Source organism: Microcebus murinus, chromosome 12 (assembly GCF_040939455.1).
Source record: "Microcebus murinus isolate Inina chromosome 12, M.murinus_Inina_mat1.0, whole genome shotgun sequence".
NCBI lineage: Eukaryota > Metazoa > Chordata > Mammalia > Primates > Cheirogaleidae > Microcebus > Microcebus murinus.
In genome coordinates this window covers 22595239-22610758 of record NC_134115.1, presented here as the reverse complement: position 1 = coordinate 22610758, position 15520 = coordinate 22595239, and the positions used below count along the sequence as shown (strand labels likewise).

General features: G+C 40.1%; 1 protein-coding gene across 2 annotated transcripts in view; it reads left to right on the top strand.

Moving 5' to 3' along the window:
- PCSK5 (proprotein convertase subtilisin/kexin type 5) overlaps nucleotides 1-15520 on the top strand; it is a 427474-nt gene that overhangs the window by 176250 nt on the left and 235704 nt on the right. For both annotated transcript variants that reach the window (XM_012759779.2, XM_012759782.2), the window contains exon 8: nucleotides 7685-7897. In XM_012759779.2, coding sequence (XP_012615233.2) covers nucleotides 7685-7897 — 213 coding nt within the window. The remainder of the gene's footprint in view (nucleotides 1-7684; nucleotides 7898-15520) is intronic.

Below are 15520 nucleotides of genomic sequence, written 5' to 3'. Positions count from 1 at the left end.
CCATTTGTAAACACACCCAGTTTTTATTTCTTCATAGGTATTCTACTACCCTTTCTCCACGAAAGACTGATTTTCTTCTGGTTATGCTATAAAGAGAAACAAAGTCAAAAGGAAACTCTACAGTGTTGTGATAGCTGCTGTCAGGAGCCAAGGGTCACACTTGTGCACTTTTGTGATAAGTTAAGGAGCTTTGTTAAATGGGTGAGCCCTCAGTGTCAAACCCTTCTGAAGAAAGGGCATCTCTGATAATGAGATTGATTCTATTAAGCCCTTAGTGACTTGATGCTCTACTGAATTTATATTCCAGCAGATATGATAGATAAGCAACTCAATTTTTTTTCTTTCTATTCACACAATAAATATAAAATTTGTGGATTATCGGGAACCTGAGTGTAGGGGAGTTCTGTATTTGCAGCACTGATTAATTATTCTTTACACTAGTCTTTGACTAATTTACTCACCATCTTCAAGTGTTTAGAAAACTGACCTACAGTCACCTTTATGTTCCCTGGATTCGGTGAACCATGCTGTCCATTCATGGACTAGAACATGAACAATATTGTGAAAAGACCCTGATGTGGGTTATCAATGGCATTCATTTCAAATTGTGTCATTTTACCAAAATGCTCACAACTGTTGTCACCAGCAGCCATTCCTATAATCATTACTGGGCTCTCTATTCTTTTAAAAGTGAAGTCGACTGCATTTGGTGTGCTCAGGAAGCATATAAAATGGATTTTCATTTGTGAATGGTAAAATTAATATGGTTGCTAATAACAGTATCTAATATTTTCAGTGTGTTATTAAAAAGTCAAATGAACATAAAAAAAATGACTTCATATACTTGGCCCTAGTGGCCTGTTGTGTATAGGAAATTAGAATATAGAGTACCTGGTGTGGAGCTGAGAAGATGGATGAAATTGAGATGAGGAAGATGAGGCAGGAATGAAGTCATATCACATGAGAAATGGCAGGAAGATAGAAAGGAGGAGAAATAGGTTACTATCATAAAAAAGAAAACCCTCTTTGCTCCATTTTTCCCTCTAAAGAAGTAGAAAATAACTGTATTAGTATTTTCCATCTTTCTTATCAGCCATTCTTTAGCAGGCTAAGTAGTATAGAATGAGAGTGGTGGAGACACTCCCATAGAGTGGTTTTTGGAAGTCAGTCTGTGGACAGTTACACACTCCTTCCTCCCGGTCTAACTTAGGGCTGCATGGGCAGCTCTAGCAGCTAACACTCTAAAGCAGATGAGTAAAGATTGAGCCCACTAGTAGGGGCAGGAACGGGGCTGAGGCAGGCCCTGGCCAGTAGGTGTGCGTGTGGAGGACACTTGGGTTGTTGGCTAGCTGTTGAAATCATCTTTGGGGAGCTGTTGCTTTCCATTCGTAAGCATTTTCAATTCAGTAATTTTTGTTTGGAAACAAATGGAATTACTGAACTGTTCGCTACACTCAGATCACCAAGTAAATAAACCATAATGAATGACGGTTTGTTTTCAAAATATAGAAAGTAGTTCCTCCATTTATCTTAGTTATTCTGAGAGCACAACAGTGAAATATTCTGAAAGTAGAAGCGGAATCAAGTGAAATCTGTATATTCTTTACATTGGACGAAACATCTCATATCTGTCTCATTTGAGTCCCTTGGATTGTTTTTTAGGGGGGAGGGGGAATGGCACACTTTATTCCTTGGGTCTACTTCAGTTTTGTATAATTAATTTCCCTACCCTCAGCCCCCATCTTACTCAAATGAACTGATTGAAGAAGCAAGTCTCAGGTGTTAGTAAGCTCATCCCAAAGATGTCTTACTGCATCTGTACCATGGCTACATTCTCTGTGGCATCCCAAAGAAAGCTTTCTCCCTCCAGACTATACCAGTTTAGTCTCCAAGGCCCTGGGACTGGAGTGCCCATCTGCTCCTGATTTGTTTTCAGCTATCGACTGTATTTCTTTTCTGGTTGCTTTTCAGGTCACCTTTCTGGTTCATGTGAGTCATTTATCCTGTTGATGATAATGATTCAAAAAGTTATTAAAATTGCTTCAAGAAGCAATACATTTTAGCATTCTAAAACAACTGGTTTGTATGAGTGCTACAAAAAAATAATAATTTAAAAATAATAGTTTTTTATAGGGTTTTGTTTTGTTCTTGTTTTTGAGATGTTCTTTCTTTTCTGTTTTTGCCTTTGCATTATGTTTCTACACCAGATCTGTTTCTTTCAATGAATGCTGATCTGTGAAGGAACGAGATTCATTTTGGAAACACTAGTCAGAATGTCCTTGAGCTTTAAAAAGATGAACAGTTCTGTCTTTGTATCTCAGCTACTGAGTCATTAGGGGTGGGATTCCCATCTTTCTCCATCATTCTTCCATAGCCCTAAAAGCCCCTTATCCATGGACTATGGACTATGGAGTGACCATGGTACATGGAAGAGCTTACTGAGAGGATGGTGGTCTCTTCTCACTGAGAGGAGGAATCTCAAAAAAGGTTGGGAGAGGAATGGGAAGGGGCTTTGGTAAGTTGGGTATTGAAAGAGGCCGTGCTTGGAAAACATTACAGAGAAATGAAAGTTCCTCATTCTAAAGTAGTTTTCTTGTGCCTCTGCATGTTGACATATAGAGATACGTAGGTTCTGGTCAGATCTAAGGTGTCTACCGCTTGTCTCCACCACATTCTATTAATATGATACTGGGCATATTAATGTTTCTCAGTTTTCTAATCTGTACAAATCCATATACTATAATATAATATCTTGCTGGTGTTGCTGTAAATTGACTAATAATATATGAAAGTGTCCAGCATGGTATCTAGCCACATATTAATATATGTAATTATCTTTCTTCCTCCTTTTTATATCACAAGATACCTCCTGTTTATTCATGGCCCTTTAAGAATATTTTCTAAGCAATACAGAAGAACAAAGTAATATTAAAATACCAAATAAAACCTAACTGCACTGGCTAAAAAATAATCACACTGTTTTAAAGAAAGAAATTTAGTTTCGTCATACTCTACAGCTCTCAAAAGCTAGCTCGGGGTGTGTGATTTAATTGGTAATCCAGCATAAAGTGGCCTTTTCTGACCTCCTGAGCTATAAGAAAGTCTACTCCCTTTCTATCCTTTAATAATAATGCTTATGGGGTAATATAAATTGATTTTTGTAGGGCATATGTGAGGAAAAACACATGCACATTTAATGCACAAAGGAAATATTTACAGTTTGGTCAAATGGATCCTGCATAGATTTCATAATATATTTTACCTTAAGTTTATTAACTTTTAACTTAGCACTCAATTAAGCTGAAGGGATTTATTTGTGTGTGTGTGTGTGTGTGTGTGTGTGTGTGTGTGTGCCATACAAAGCCATATTTAAATAACCAATTGTAGTCACAATATTCACCAAGCTAAAAAATGACATTATTTCCTATGCTTAGGGAAAATATTTGCCTCAAGATTCTTTTCTCTTTTTAGTACTCTGCCCACCCTCCCTGCTGCCTTCACCCCACATTAACGTTCAATTCTTTTTTTTTTTTTAATTTTTTTTTATTTTGGCATATTATGGGGGTACAGATTTTAAGGTTTCAATAAATGCCCATTTCCCCCCCTCCCCCCAAAAGTCTGAGTCTCCATCATGACCATCCCCCATAACGTTCAATTCTTAAATTACTCTGTATATTGGATGTTTTTTTCACATGTGCTTTGGTTTCCGGATGTTTCACACTATGAAAACCCCCTATGCATCTGTAGTAAATAAATGTGTGAATTGTTAATTGTTTCCCATTAACCCCATAGATCTTCAGCAGCTGTCTATATGGCATTGTTAGCCCACAAATTCAGTCTGTTTATTCCTGGAACTTTAATCATAAACCACACGCATGAGCATAGAGGTCGGATTGCCTCGTGGGTAACAGGGCAGCAGCTTCTGTGTACCCTACATCAGAACTGCGGAATCCAGTGGGGGCAGGCCGTGTTTATCTCCTCCTGTCTCTTTATGTTAGTTAGCTCCGGCTGCCGCAACAGAACACCACAGACTGGGCGGCTTAAACAACAGAATTTATTTTCCTGAAGTTCTAGAGATTGGAAGACTGAAAGTTTAAGATCAAGGTGGCAGCAGAGCTGGAGCCTGGGGTAGCCTCTCTCCACAGCTTGCAGACAGCCCCTTCTTTCGCTATGCCCTCACGTGGACTATTCCCTGTGCCCACACTGAGAGAGAGAGAGAGAGAGAGAGAGAGAGAGAGAGAGAGAGAGGGAGGGAGGGAGGGAGGGAGGGGGAGAAAGAGAGAGAGAGAGCTCTTCTCTTCCTCTTTTCATATGGACACCAGTCCTATCGGATTGAGCCCTGCATTTATGACCTCATTTAACCTTAATTGCCTCGTTAAAAACCCTGTCTCCAAATATAGTCACATTGGGTTTTGAGGCTTCAACATATGAACTGGGGGGAACACAACTCAGTCCTTCATGCACTTTAAGGACTATTGTGAATGTCTCCTCTTTAACCCTTAAGGTCTCTCTCCATGGGCTCTGTGTATAGTGACACTGCTCTCTATGGCCTCTGCCTGTGGACTCCCAGGTTCATGGGCTTCTTGTGGGGTTTGACCAATAGGGTTTACTGGCAAGACACAAGATTGTCGCCAGAGGAGATTGAGGGCTCAGTATGTGTTCACCTGTCCCCCTCCCTGCATGGTCACAGTGAGTTAGTGTGTCCCCTGACCAACTCCTGTTCGCCTGTCTGTCTCAGCTCCAATGACTCTCATCTCCCCGTGCAGCTCAGGCCTGGGAGTGTTGTTGACCCCACACTGTCCTTTAGGATTTCCCTTCACCATGCTTGGTTATAAAAGAATTCCCTCAAACTGTGAGTATAATACAAGGACATCGCCTCTGTCTTGAAGGGACATTTTTAGGCCAGTAGTAATGATCTGCTATCCTCTTAACCCAAGGCTCTCCCAACCCAGTGGAGCCCCAGAGGACCCCTAGGCAATGTCATTGTCCTCCTTAATAGTGTCAGCTGTGGGTGCTGCCAGAATAGAACGACTTGTGTTCATACTTCTAGGGGGAGCCCGTCTGTGGTTCTGATTCGGTATCAGTTCTAATTCTCCTACCAAGTCTGGAAAGAACTCAGTCTGCTCCTAGATCCTAATACCAAGTTTCAACAAAAGCACAGGAGATTTAGCTGAAAGCAATGCAATATCCGCGAGCCCTCTTTTTGTCCAAAAGAAGCTGTTGTCGTAAGGGCTAATAGCTCAAGCTTTGGCACTTAGAGATTTCAGTCTGGCTCTGGCATTAGTGAGCATTTCTGAGACCCAGTTTGCTCATCTGTAAAAGGATGAGGATATGGGCTCGGATTGTGCAGAATAATGTTTGCCTAGTGCTTGGCATGCAGCAAGTTTCTAGAAATGTTAGGCTGTGTTGTTTTTAGAACACAGTGGACCTTCTATGGGCAAAAACCTCTTTTGATCATAACATAAAAAATTATCTCTTAAGAATTGGCCTTGTATTTTCCCTCTTAATAGAGGAATTAATTTGTTTGTTTCTACTTTTATAAGTAGTACATGGTCAGAGAAGGTTGATATAAAAAAGAAAATAAAAATCTTTCCTAAACTTAACCAAACAGGATGTCTATTATGTTGTCACTTTATGGTGGCTTTACATGTCTAACTTTATACCCATAGACTTCTTTATATACACACACACATAACACGCACACTCTTTTCCTAAGCTGATATCATACTTTATCACTTCACATCCTGCATTTGTAACTACATCATGAACACAAAAGAACTTCCTGCTTTTATTTTATTAAATATTCTCTAAAATCAAATTGCTTTTTAAAGATCTTTTAACTGAATTTATACATAGGCACACAGTCCATAACTTTGCATAGATTTACACATGTGATTGTACCGTTTGTGCTTTTTCATTGCTTTGCGGTTCTTTATCATCTGTTACGATGCTGTTTAAACCAGGTGGGTGTGCCATCTCTCGTGTTCTGTTCACCTGTCAGGTAAGGCCCAATGTGATCGTGACCATGCTTTTCACCCAAAACATAACCTCTCAGTGTCCATTTAGGGGATGTATGGAGGGATGTATTTTATGATAGACTGGAACATTCTCGTTCTCTGGCTATGTCATTTTGTCTCTGAGGCCTAGATATGAGTCAGTCACCAAGGTTTCTCAGTCCGACCACCCATACCACAGTGAGGCATAATTCTTCCTAGAGATTGACAAAGAATTAAACAAGATTCTTAGTTTGTGATGGCTTCATAATTTTTGTGTCCTTTGTGTTTCATGAATATTCTGATGGAAAGATGAAGGGGGGATGGTAAACCAGGCCCAGCTATTTATGGCCACAGCAACTGGAAGGTCATACTTGTCTCTCTCCATGAATTTTTCCTGTTCCTATGTAATCATATTGCATTTTTCCAAGTTGAAGGACAAAAGGAAAGCTATGTTCACATCTATCAAATCATGTCATAAATATTCATTCTGTTTCTTCAAGATTCAAGGCCAGGGAGAGTTTATCATGGATACCCTAGATTCTTTGTTGTCTCTTTTTCTTTGTCTCTTTTTCTAGAAATTCTAAGACAACATCCCAAACACTTTTCCTTCCACCTATGACCAGAAAGTTAGGGCCTGGAGGGAAGAAAGAGGCTCAGCAATCACCAACTATATGGCTTTGGTTTTTACTTCCTAATTACTAAATGATAAGATTTGGCCTAGACATCCTACAACATGCATTCTAGCTTTAAAGTGGTAAAATTTCTTAGAGATTCATCTATAACTATTCCCAGAAATACTCTTCACTTTGGCTTATTTCTCTGTTTTCTTCTGAAGACCTCCTCTTAGAGAACTAGTCACTATATTTCATAAGTCTGTATTCTACTTTGCTTCTATCCCTTGATTATTTAGGACCATAGGAAAGTATTTTAACTGTTTGACTTTTAGCTACTAAGTTTTAGCATAAAGAATATGACTTCATCTCCCAGCATTGTAAAAAAAAGTTAATGGATCTGATTGAAGAAGGTATCTGTGATCAAATATGTTTGGAAATTGCTTTAGACTCTATCCTGCTCTTAGAATTTTGCAGTGATCACTCACTTACTAAAGGGTCATAGAGGTTTTACAATAAGGAAGCTTATTTAATTTTGTATAACTAAGGGGTTTCCAAACATATGTGATCTTGAAAACCTTTATTTATGGTGGCATCCATTAACATCCCTTCATACTGAGTGTCCACACCATGCATAGGGGAGGTAGGTTCCAGAAGTAAATACCTGGTCAGTACCTGCTTCTGCTGCCCACTGACTATGTGATGCAACACAGATGCTTAGCCTCTCTACACTTACGTTCCTCAATTTCTCATCTGCATAATGGGGACAAAAATGGCACCAGTCTCACAGGGCTGTTGGAAGATTCAGTCCATTTCATGTCAAGCATTTAGAATTGCGCTCAGTCCATAGATATTAGCCATTATCATTGTCATCATTGGTGTGCTTGTTACTTGGGTGACTGTTTTAGTTTATAAAAATAACTCTTCAAAAGCATCGTAAGCCCAGCTTATTAAAATAACACTGCATCCCTTCTGCAGGTATTCAACTCTGTCCTGTTATCCTGATCTCCTCTTTATTTAGTGCCTGTGATCCTCATCTTTTCAGACCATCATTTAGCTTTCTCTGTTTGCAAACAGGGGCGGAGAGGCCTTGGCTCTGTGTTTGTCTGGGCGTCCGGAAATGGCGGAAGGAGCAAAGACCACTGCTCCTGTGATGGCTACACCAACAGCATCTACACCATCTCCATCAGCAGCACAGCGGAAAGCGGAAAGAAACCTTGGTACCTGGAAGAATGTTCATCCACACTGGCCACCACCTACAGCAGTGGAGAGTCTTACGATAAGAAAATCGTACGTGGCATTTGCATGCATGCCTGTCGTGACCTATTTTTTTAATGTTCACTTTGAAATCCAAAGGGCAAGCCATAAATATATATGCACAGGTCATATGCAAAAATAGAAAGTCAGATTAGCTGATGATGCAAGTAATTGTAAATGTTACTAATTCATTGAAAATGCTTGTCCAGGTCATCACATTGCAGGATTTAATATGGCCTTAGACATGATTAAGCTTCAGTTTTCCTGAGGACAAAGGATTTAGCCCACATTCACATGGTGAGTTAGTGGCAGAGAAGAGACTATAATCTAAACCTGACTCTCTCAGCCAGTGCCCTGTCGCTGTATCTCCACGCTGACTTTTAACCTTAGCATCATGCTTTGGTTTCTAAGTACAGCCAGTTCAGTGTGAAAAAGAAAAGTGTGTAAGGAAATTAAGAATTCCATGGAGACTATACTTAGTAACATGGACTAAACCTGTATAAAAGGTTCTTTTCTGATATTCAGCACAAAGTTTGCCAGATGCCAAAGCACACAGGTCATATGGGATCCCCTCTTTACCAATATCTCCTGCCCTCTAGGCATAGAGCCAACTGGTTAAGAGTTCAGGTTGCAGGCCCAGCCTGCATAGTTTCTTGCACTTGCACTCTTGAGCTATCTACTAGCTGGGTGACTTTGGATAAATTACTTAATCTTTCTGTCTCAATGTCCTTATCTATGAAAAGGGAACATTTAATAGTATGTAGTACATGGGGTTATTACAAAGGCAATGAGGAAGTCAATAAAAAGTGCTTATTAGCAGAGTGCCTGGCCCATCGAGGTTTATAAAAGCTCTGACTTTTGGGGTGCCCAATACTCTACCACTGATTATAAACTTTGAACACCTTTACACTTGGCTCTTTTCCTGCTCATGGTTTTTTAAACTATCTCAGAGTTTGTCTTTCTAAACTGGAGCTGAGCTGCTGTACTGGACGCTTTTTAGAATTTAGCCAAGACCCTGCTTTCAGGTCTTACAAATCCGAAAGGCTTGGCTCACTCTATTGGTGCTATATCTGCCTTCTTCACAGCGGTGAAAATACAGGGAAAGGACACTACCTTCTTCAACAATTCTTGATCCACATCCATTGGATTCTGCTTGATTCCTGGATTCCTGGCTATTATGTGATTTTTATGTCTGATTTCTCAGCTACTTTTTACTACTTTTTTAAGGTACATTTTGTAGATTGATTTAAGTAAAAATTGCCTACTGGTACATATACACCCATCTTTGGCTAATTTTTTCACAATAACTGGGTGTATATATATATGTGTGTATGTGTGTGTGTATATATATATATGCACATGGGTATATATACAGATATGCACATATATATATATATGAGTCCACCTATCAGTACCTCCATCATTCATCAATAAGCATAACTTGGAAACACAAAGTAAAATATAAAAGGAGAAAATGCAGGGATGATTAAGTTTTGAAGTTTCAGGCTTTCTTAATTGGAAAATGATGCTCCATAAAATTTTGCCTTCATTATAGAGATGTTACAATCTAGAAATATTCCTTGGCTTTCAAGTAGGAAAACCTTATGTCTTCTACCTCATGGTCAATGTCCCCTAGTACCGAGTGACATCCATCAGTTCTGCATCATGAAATTCCTGATGAAAACTCTCTGGAATAAGAGTTCTCTTGTTTTGCCTCTAGAGTCTGAAGTCATCTTAAGTCAGACTCACCAATGCTCCAAAGTAATTATGCCCATCTAGTCAGTCCTGCTCTTCCCTGTGGAGCAACTGCTGTTGGGAGAGTATTGTCAAGTTTTATAAATGCCTTCTCTAAAAGAAGCCTGTAGTCTGATGGGCAAAACATCCAAGAAGGAAGGGTTGCCTGTGTCCCTGATGGGAGCACACAGTATGGAGATGGGTACGTCAGAATCACTACTGCAAGATTTACCCACTAGACTTAACATCCGTGTGCTCTTTGTCACTGTTTGCTGTGATTGCTTGTTAACTGCTATGACTCCCATTCCAGGTGGGTAGTGGGGGGGTCATTTAGGATTCTCCCACAGGTAGACAATTCCTATCCTAACTTGCAAGGGAAATTGGACACCAGGACTAAATGTTAATATCCTCTCATGGGGTCATACACTTTGCTTTTTCCTAGTTGATGTTTCTTATATCAAAACTTTCACTAATTCACTTTACATATTTAGCTTTTACTTGTTTTTATCCTTTATTTAATCTCTTCCTCCTATTTTCATAGCAGCAACTTACTAGGAATTTTTCTCTATCTAGTTCTTTTTTTTTTTTTTTTTTTTTTTTGAGACAGAGTCTCGCTTTGTTGCCCAGGCTAGAGTGAGTGCCGTGGTGTCAGCCTAGCTCACAGCAACCTCAAACTACTGGGCTCAAGCGATCCTCCTGCCTCAGCCTCCGGAGTAGCTGGGACTACAGGCATGCGCCACCATGCCCGGCTAATTTTTTCTATATATTTTTAGTCGGCCAATTAATTTCTTTCTATTTATGGTAGAGACAGGGTCTCACTCTTGCTCAGGCTGGTTTCGAACTCCTGACCTTGAGCAATCCGCCCACCTCGGCCTCCTGGGGTGCCATCGCGCCTAATTCCTTAGATCTTGCCTAAATCCATAGATTACCCCTAATTAGACAGGAAAGTTGGAAGCCATTCGAGATTACAGTCTCTGGCCTTAGACAGGCTGCTCAGTGGCTAAGTGACCCTCATGGTCTTGATTACATCATCTGTGAAATGGAGATGATGCCAGCATGGACCTCAGGGTTTCCATGACGATGATAACGTACTGAGCACAACGTACCCGCACGGTGCCTGTCACACCAGGGCAGCTCAATCTCTGTTACCTAAGCCTGTGTGGCTTTCTTCATTCTGGGAGGTTAGGTCTGTCGTTTTTCCACCTGTTGTTAACAGAGGTGCTTCTTGCACCTGCATTGTTCCCACCTATGAAATACTGCGATCTGTTCCACCCACCCCATAAAGAAAGACCACTGTGATCGTGAACATGTTAACAGATTGAACATGAGTGGAGTTGGCAACAACATCGGCCTGTTATGGTCTGGCTGACCCCTTTTCCTTCTAGATGTCATAATGACGAATCATCCTGTGTTACGCCTGGGACCTTTACTTCCCCAGGCTTTGAACCCAGACGCCTGGGGTCCCCCGGTGATGCCCGCATCCTGCTAGTGGCATCTGTGATTGAGTGTTACAGGAATGGCAGTGTCTCCCTTTGTACCGGGCTTCCTTCCCTGAGCCATTCATTTCCTTTTGTCATTTGCAGCCTCTACAGAAGAGCACAGTTGTGATTCTTCATGCATAGAGCACCTTTGTGGTTTGAACCGAGGCAATTGCCGAGGATCTGAGGAGAGAGGAAAACACTCCTCTCTGCTCCTGGGAAAGGACATTTGTTAAATAAATTTTACTTTTCCTGGACAAAATGCCCTTTCATGGATCACAAGCAGGAATATCTTTCCATGGGTTTCAACATACAGGGAAGTCTCTGTCCCTTGGTTTTCTGCCATTACTACTGGCACAGGTGTGGACCTTGGTATTACATTCATGTTTTGATAGATTTGGATCAGTGCTAGCCTTATATCTTATTACAGCAAACAAAGCATTCAAAGTATCGAGATTACAATGATAAGGAGCTCTTTTATAAGCTAAATAGAAGTCATTTGAAATGACTAGTTATCTTAAAGCCATGTTATGAAATGATGTTTTCATTAGCCTAATTGCTTATATCTTATTACATGTCTGCCATATAATACATTTATGGTTATATTAACATGTTATAAATGTCACATTTTTGCCCTTCTCATATGTGCCTTGCATTATACTATGCACATCAAATGTGTCGTCTCATTATATTCTTAAAACCCCTATGTGGGAGGATCATTGTGTCCCCCCTAAAGATGAGAAAAGTAAAGTTTGAAAGGTTAGAAAAAAATACAGCTAGTAACTAGAGACCACGAAGGAGAAGGGGAGACAGAGGATGAAGGGAAGAAAGAATCCACATGGACTTATTACCACGGAACTATACATTTACAATGGTAAAGATGGTAAATTAAATATGTATATTTCACCTCAAACAAAAAACAAATGGAAAATGGCTGGGGGTGGGGGAACACAGCTAGTGAGTGGTAGAACTTGTAGAACTTGGGTTCCAATCAAGTTACGATGAGCATCCAAACCCGTCTTGTAACAAGTGTGCTCTCACGCCCTGATACTTTCTGTGGACATCAGTATGGGGGGAGCTATATTAAAGAATGGCACTTACCTCTTTTGTGTTCTTTTCACAATGATAAAAAAGCATTTAGAATATATAGGTTTCTATTATTTTTCACTATGTAGTCCACTTACTTTGAATTTCCTACTTTCCCTCTTTTCACGCCCCCTTAAGACAGTTGGATTCCTCGAAAAAATTAAAGCTGAGATGCTACTTACTGCGGCAGCAGAGTTAGCCCCAAGCTCCCAAAGTCAGGTGTTTTATGTGATGTTGAAACCAGGGCACTATTCCACCAGATACCACTTCATTTGTGTCTATTCTCAAATTTCACCTGAGAGAGGGTTTCCTTTACACCTTCCTTAAAATAGGGACACTCTCCTCCACCATTCTCTGCTCCTTTACCTGTTCTTTTTTTTTCTAATGCACTTAGAGCTACTTACCATGATAGTGTGTGTTTTCTTATTTACTAGCTGCTTTTCATGCTACGATGAAATGTACTTGAGGATGAAGTCTTTGTTTTGTTCCTTTCCAGAGCCTGAGCTTAATAAATATTTGTGCATAAATGACTATCAAACATGTGGAGGGTTGGAGGCTTCACACCTTGTGTATATAGCCACAGGAAGACAGGGAGGTGCTCTATTTCTGTCCAAGAAACTCTTTCTATTGGCAGGTTGGTGAAAGTCAAACAGTATTTGACAGGATATTTAGCATAGAAAATTGCCAGCAGGAATCCTGCTACATGATAAAGCTGTACCTATAACCTTTCTTAGTGCTAAAGAGCCTAAAAGATCCCATCTTTAACCCCTCACTACCTCCCAGAATTTCTCTGTAGTTGTGTTTTATAGATAAAGCTCCCCTCTTATCCCAATCACCCCCATCATTAAATTATCTCTTTCTTTTGGGACTTGTTCAGCCTTTGACTTTTTCCCCTCCTAGTAGTTTGGCTTAGTGATTAGGATACAGAGTCCATCGTATTCCTCCTGGGAGGGGTTCTGTGAGCCAAAGTTTGGAGAATATCTGCCTGCTTAGTCCTCTCCAGATTGCATTTTATTTATTTGCGTTCAAAACAAACTCGCTGCCTGGGGTATCTCAGGGTTGGCCTGAACGACCAGTTCCCTGTGGAGGAATTATCTTATTGCTTCTAATGCTTCTGAGCAGCTCCACGTTTGCTTTTGCAGAAACATGCTGCTCCCTACCCTCTCCCCACCCCCACTGCCCAATTCATTTTCCAAATGCGGTCACCGTTTGCACTGCATTACTCTCTAGCATCTCTCCTTTTGATTTAGCAAATGTCATTATTTTTCACGAGTAAAAGACTCACGAATCCAAATGTGCTTAGTTTATTTGGAAGTTCGGTTCATATTCTCTGGGGAAGGTTAATCAGTAGAGAAGAAAGTTTGTTCCTGAAAAGTTTTGATTTTAACTGTGGCCTGAAGGAGAATCGCCATACCCACTTTCTGACTTAGGCTGGACCTCAAGGCCAGTTCTCCGTTGTTGCTGCCGTGGTCTGGCACTGTTGTCTTTGCACTCCCGGATGAGAGTTACAGAGTCACTGCACTCTGTAACTCTGCTTCGTCTTTTGCTGCTATTTTAGGATTTGATATCTGCACCACATAGCTGCCTGTTAGTAGCTGCGTGCCCTTCGGCAAGTTACTTAGCCCCTTTGAGTCTCCATTTCCTTAGCTAATAAATAATACAGTGTCATCCTCACAGAGTTCCTGTGGGTTTATATTTCATTTTATACAAACGCACGCACACACACACACACACACACTCACACCTCTTGCAAATTGCCTCACTGCCAGTGGCTCATGGTGGTTCATTTAGGAGAAGCTGTGAAACTGGTGGTGGCTGATAACAGGTTGAGCAGCCCCAATTCGACAATCTAAGATACTCCAGTAAGCACTTCCTTGGACTGTCATTTTTGACACCCCAAAAGTTTCAGATTTTAGAGCACTTCAGATTTGGGGTTTTTAAATTAGAGCTGTTGAACCAGTGTAACGCAAATATTTCAAAATTGGAAAAAAATCTGAAATCTGAAAATGTCTGAGTCACAAGCATTTCAGATAAGAGATGTTCAACCTGGAATAGTTGTGAGAGTAATAGCTGTACTTTGTTTTAACTCCTGGATTGTATATGTACACATACACACATATGACTGATTATGAATTTCTGTGAGTTTTGTTTGGATAGTCAAAAAAGAAGTGACCTTGAAGTGTTTTCCAATGAGTGGGAGAGTTTAATGTATAGAACAAAATAAGTATAAAGGAGCTTGATTTTAGCAACTCAACTTAGCAAATAAATATTGTGCCTGTGTTGGTACATGGAACTGAGCTGAACATTATGGAGATTTAAAAATGATATAAGATGGGCTCCTTCTTAGTGATAGCAACCTCACATTTGTAAGCAAAATCTTACATTTGCACTTCACATTTACAGATTGTTTTACCAACACAGGAGTGGGATTTCGTATGAACTTGTCATGATTGAATTTTACACCAATCTTTGTGACTTCTATGGACAGAAAAAGCATTCATTGGTTATCAGTTCCTTTTTTTATGTTACTGTGCTTAATAAATCAGCTTCTTCTATTTTATTCATTGACACATTTAACATTTGGTTTCTGCCCTTATCCCCCATAGCTGTGTCTGAAACAGCTTTCTTGGCACATTTCTAATCCAAATCAAAATCAACACCAGAAACAGACAGTGGAATCATTTCATGTTGTAAAAATATCTGTTCAGTTGCTCTTTTAACAAATGGCACCTTCAAAATAAAACAGATCACAAGGTATCTGGGAGAGTGAAGCTCTTAACTGTGGGATTGCTATACAGGCTTGTCACTTAAGGCCAAAGTCAGTCTGAACTGAGATTCCTTGGAGAATTACATCGACAGGCTAAAATCAAAGGTCCAATCAGCTGAAATAATGAAATGTGAAATATTAGGAAATAAGAGCTTAGAATGAGTAAAAGTGATGGCTCTTCTCAGAGGAGCCTAACGCGACCCAAACAATACCTGCCATTTCTCACCAAAGAAAGATGACATCCCTGACGTTGTGGAATCCAAAAAACCATCTGCTACTGATCCGGAGAAAGGCTGAAAATCTCATTTGGTGATCAGGACAGCTTTGATCTGGCTCAGGGCCTGGTGTCCTTTCCAGTTTCATCACTCTGATGGGCACAAATGATATTTTCTTGAGCAATCTGAGAAGTTCTTTGGAGAAAAATTCTGTTTCTGATTTGGGTAGTGAATTGTGGGAATTTGGAGCATGCAAGATGTACCACCAGGATTGAGACCAAATTCTGAGACTTAAAAAAAAAAAAAAAAAAAAATGTAATCTAAAGTTAAAGTGCTTTATTTTTCTGGCTTCGCATATAGAATCTCTGTACTGTCT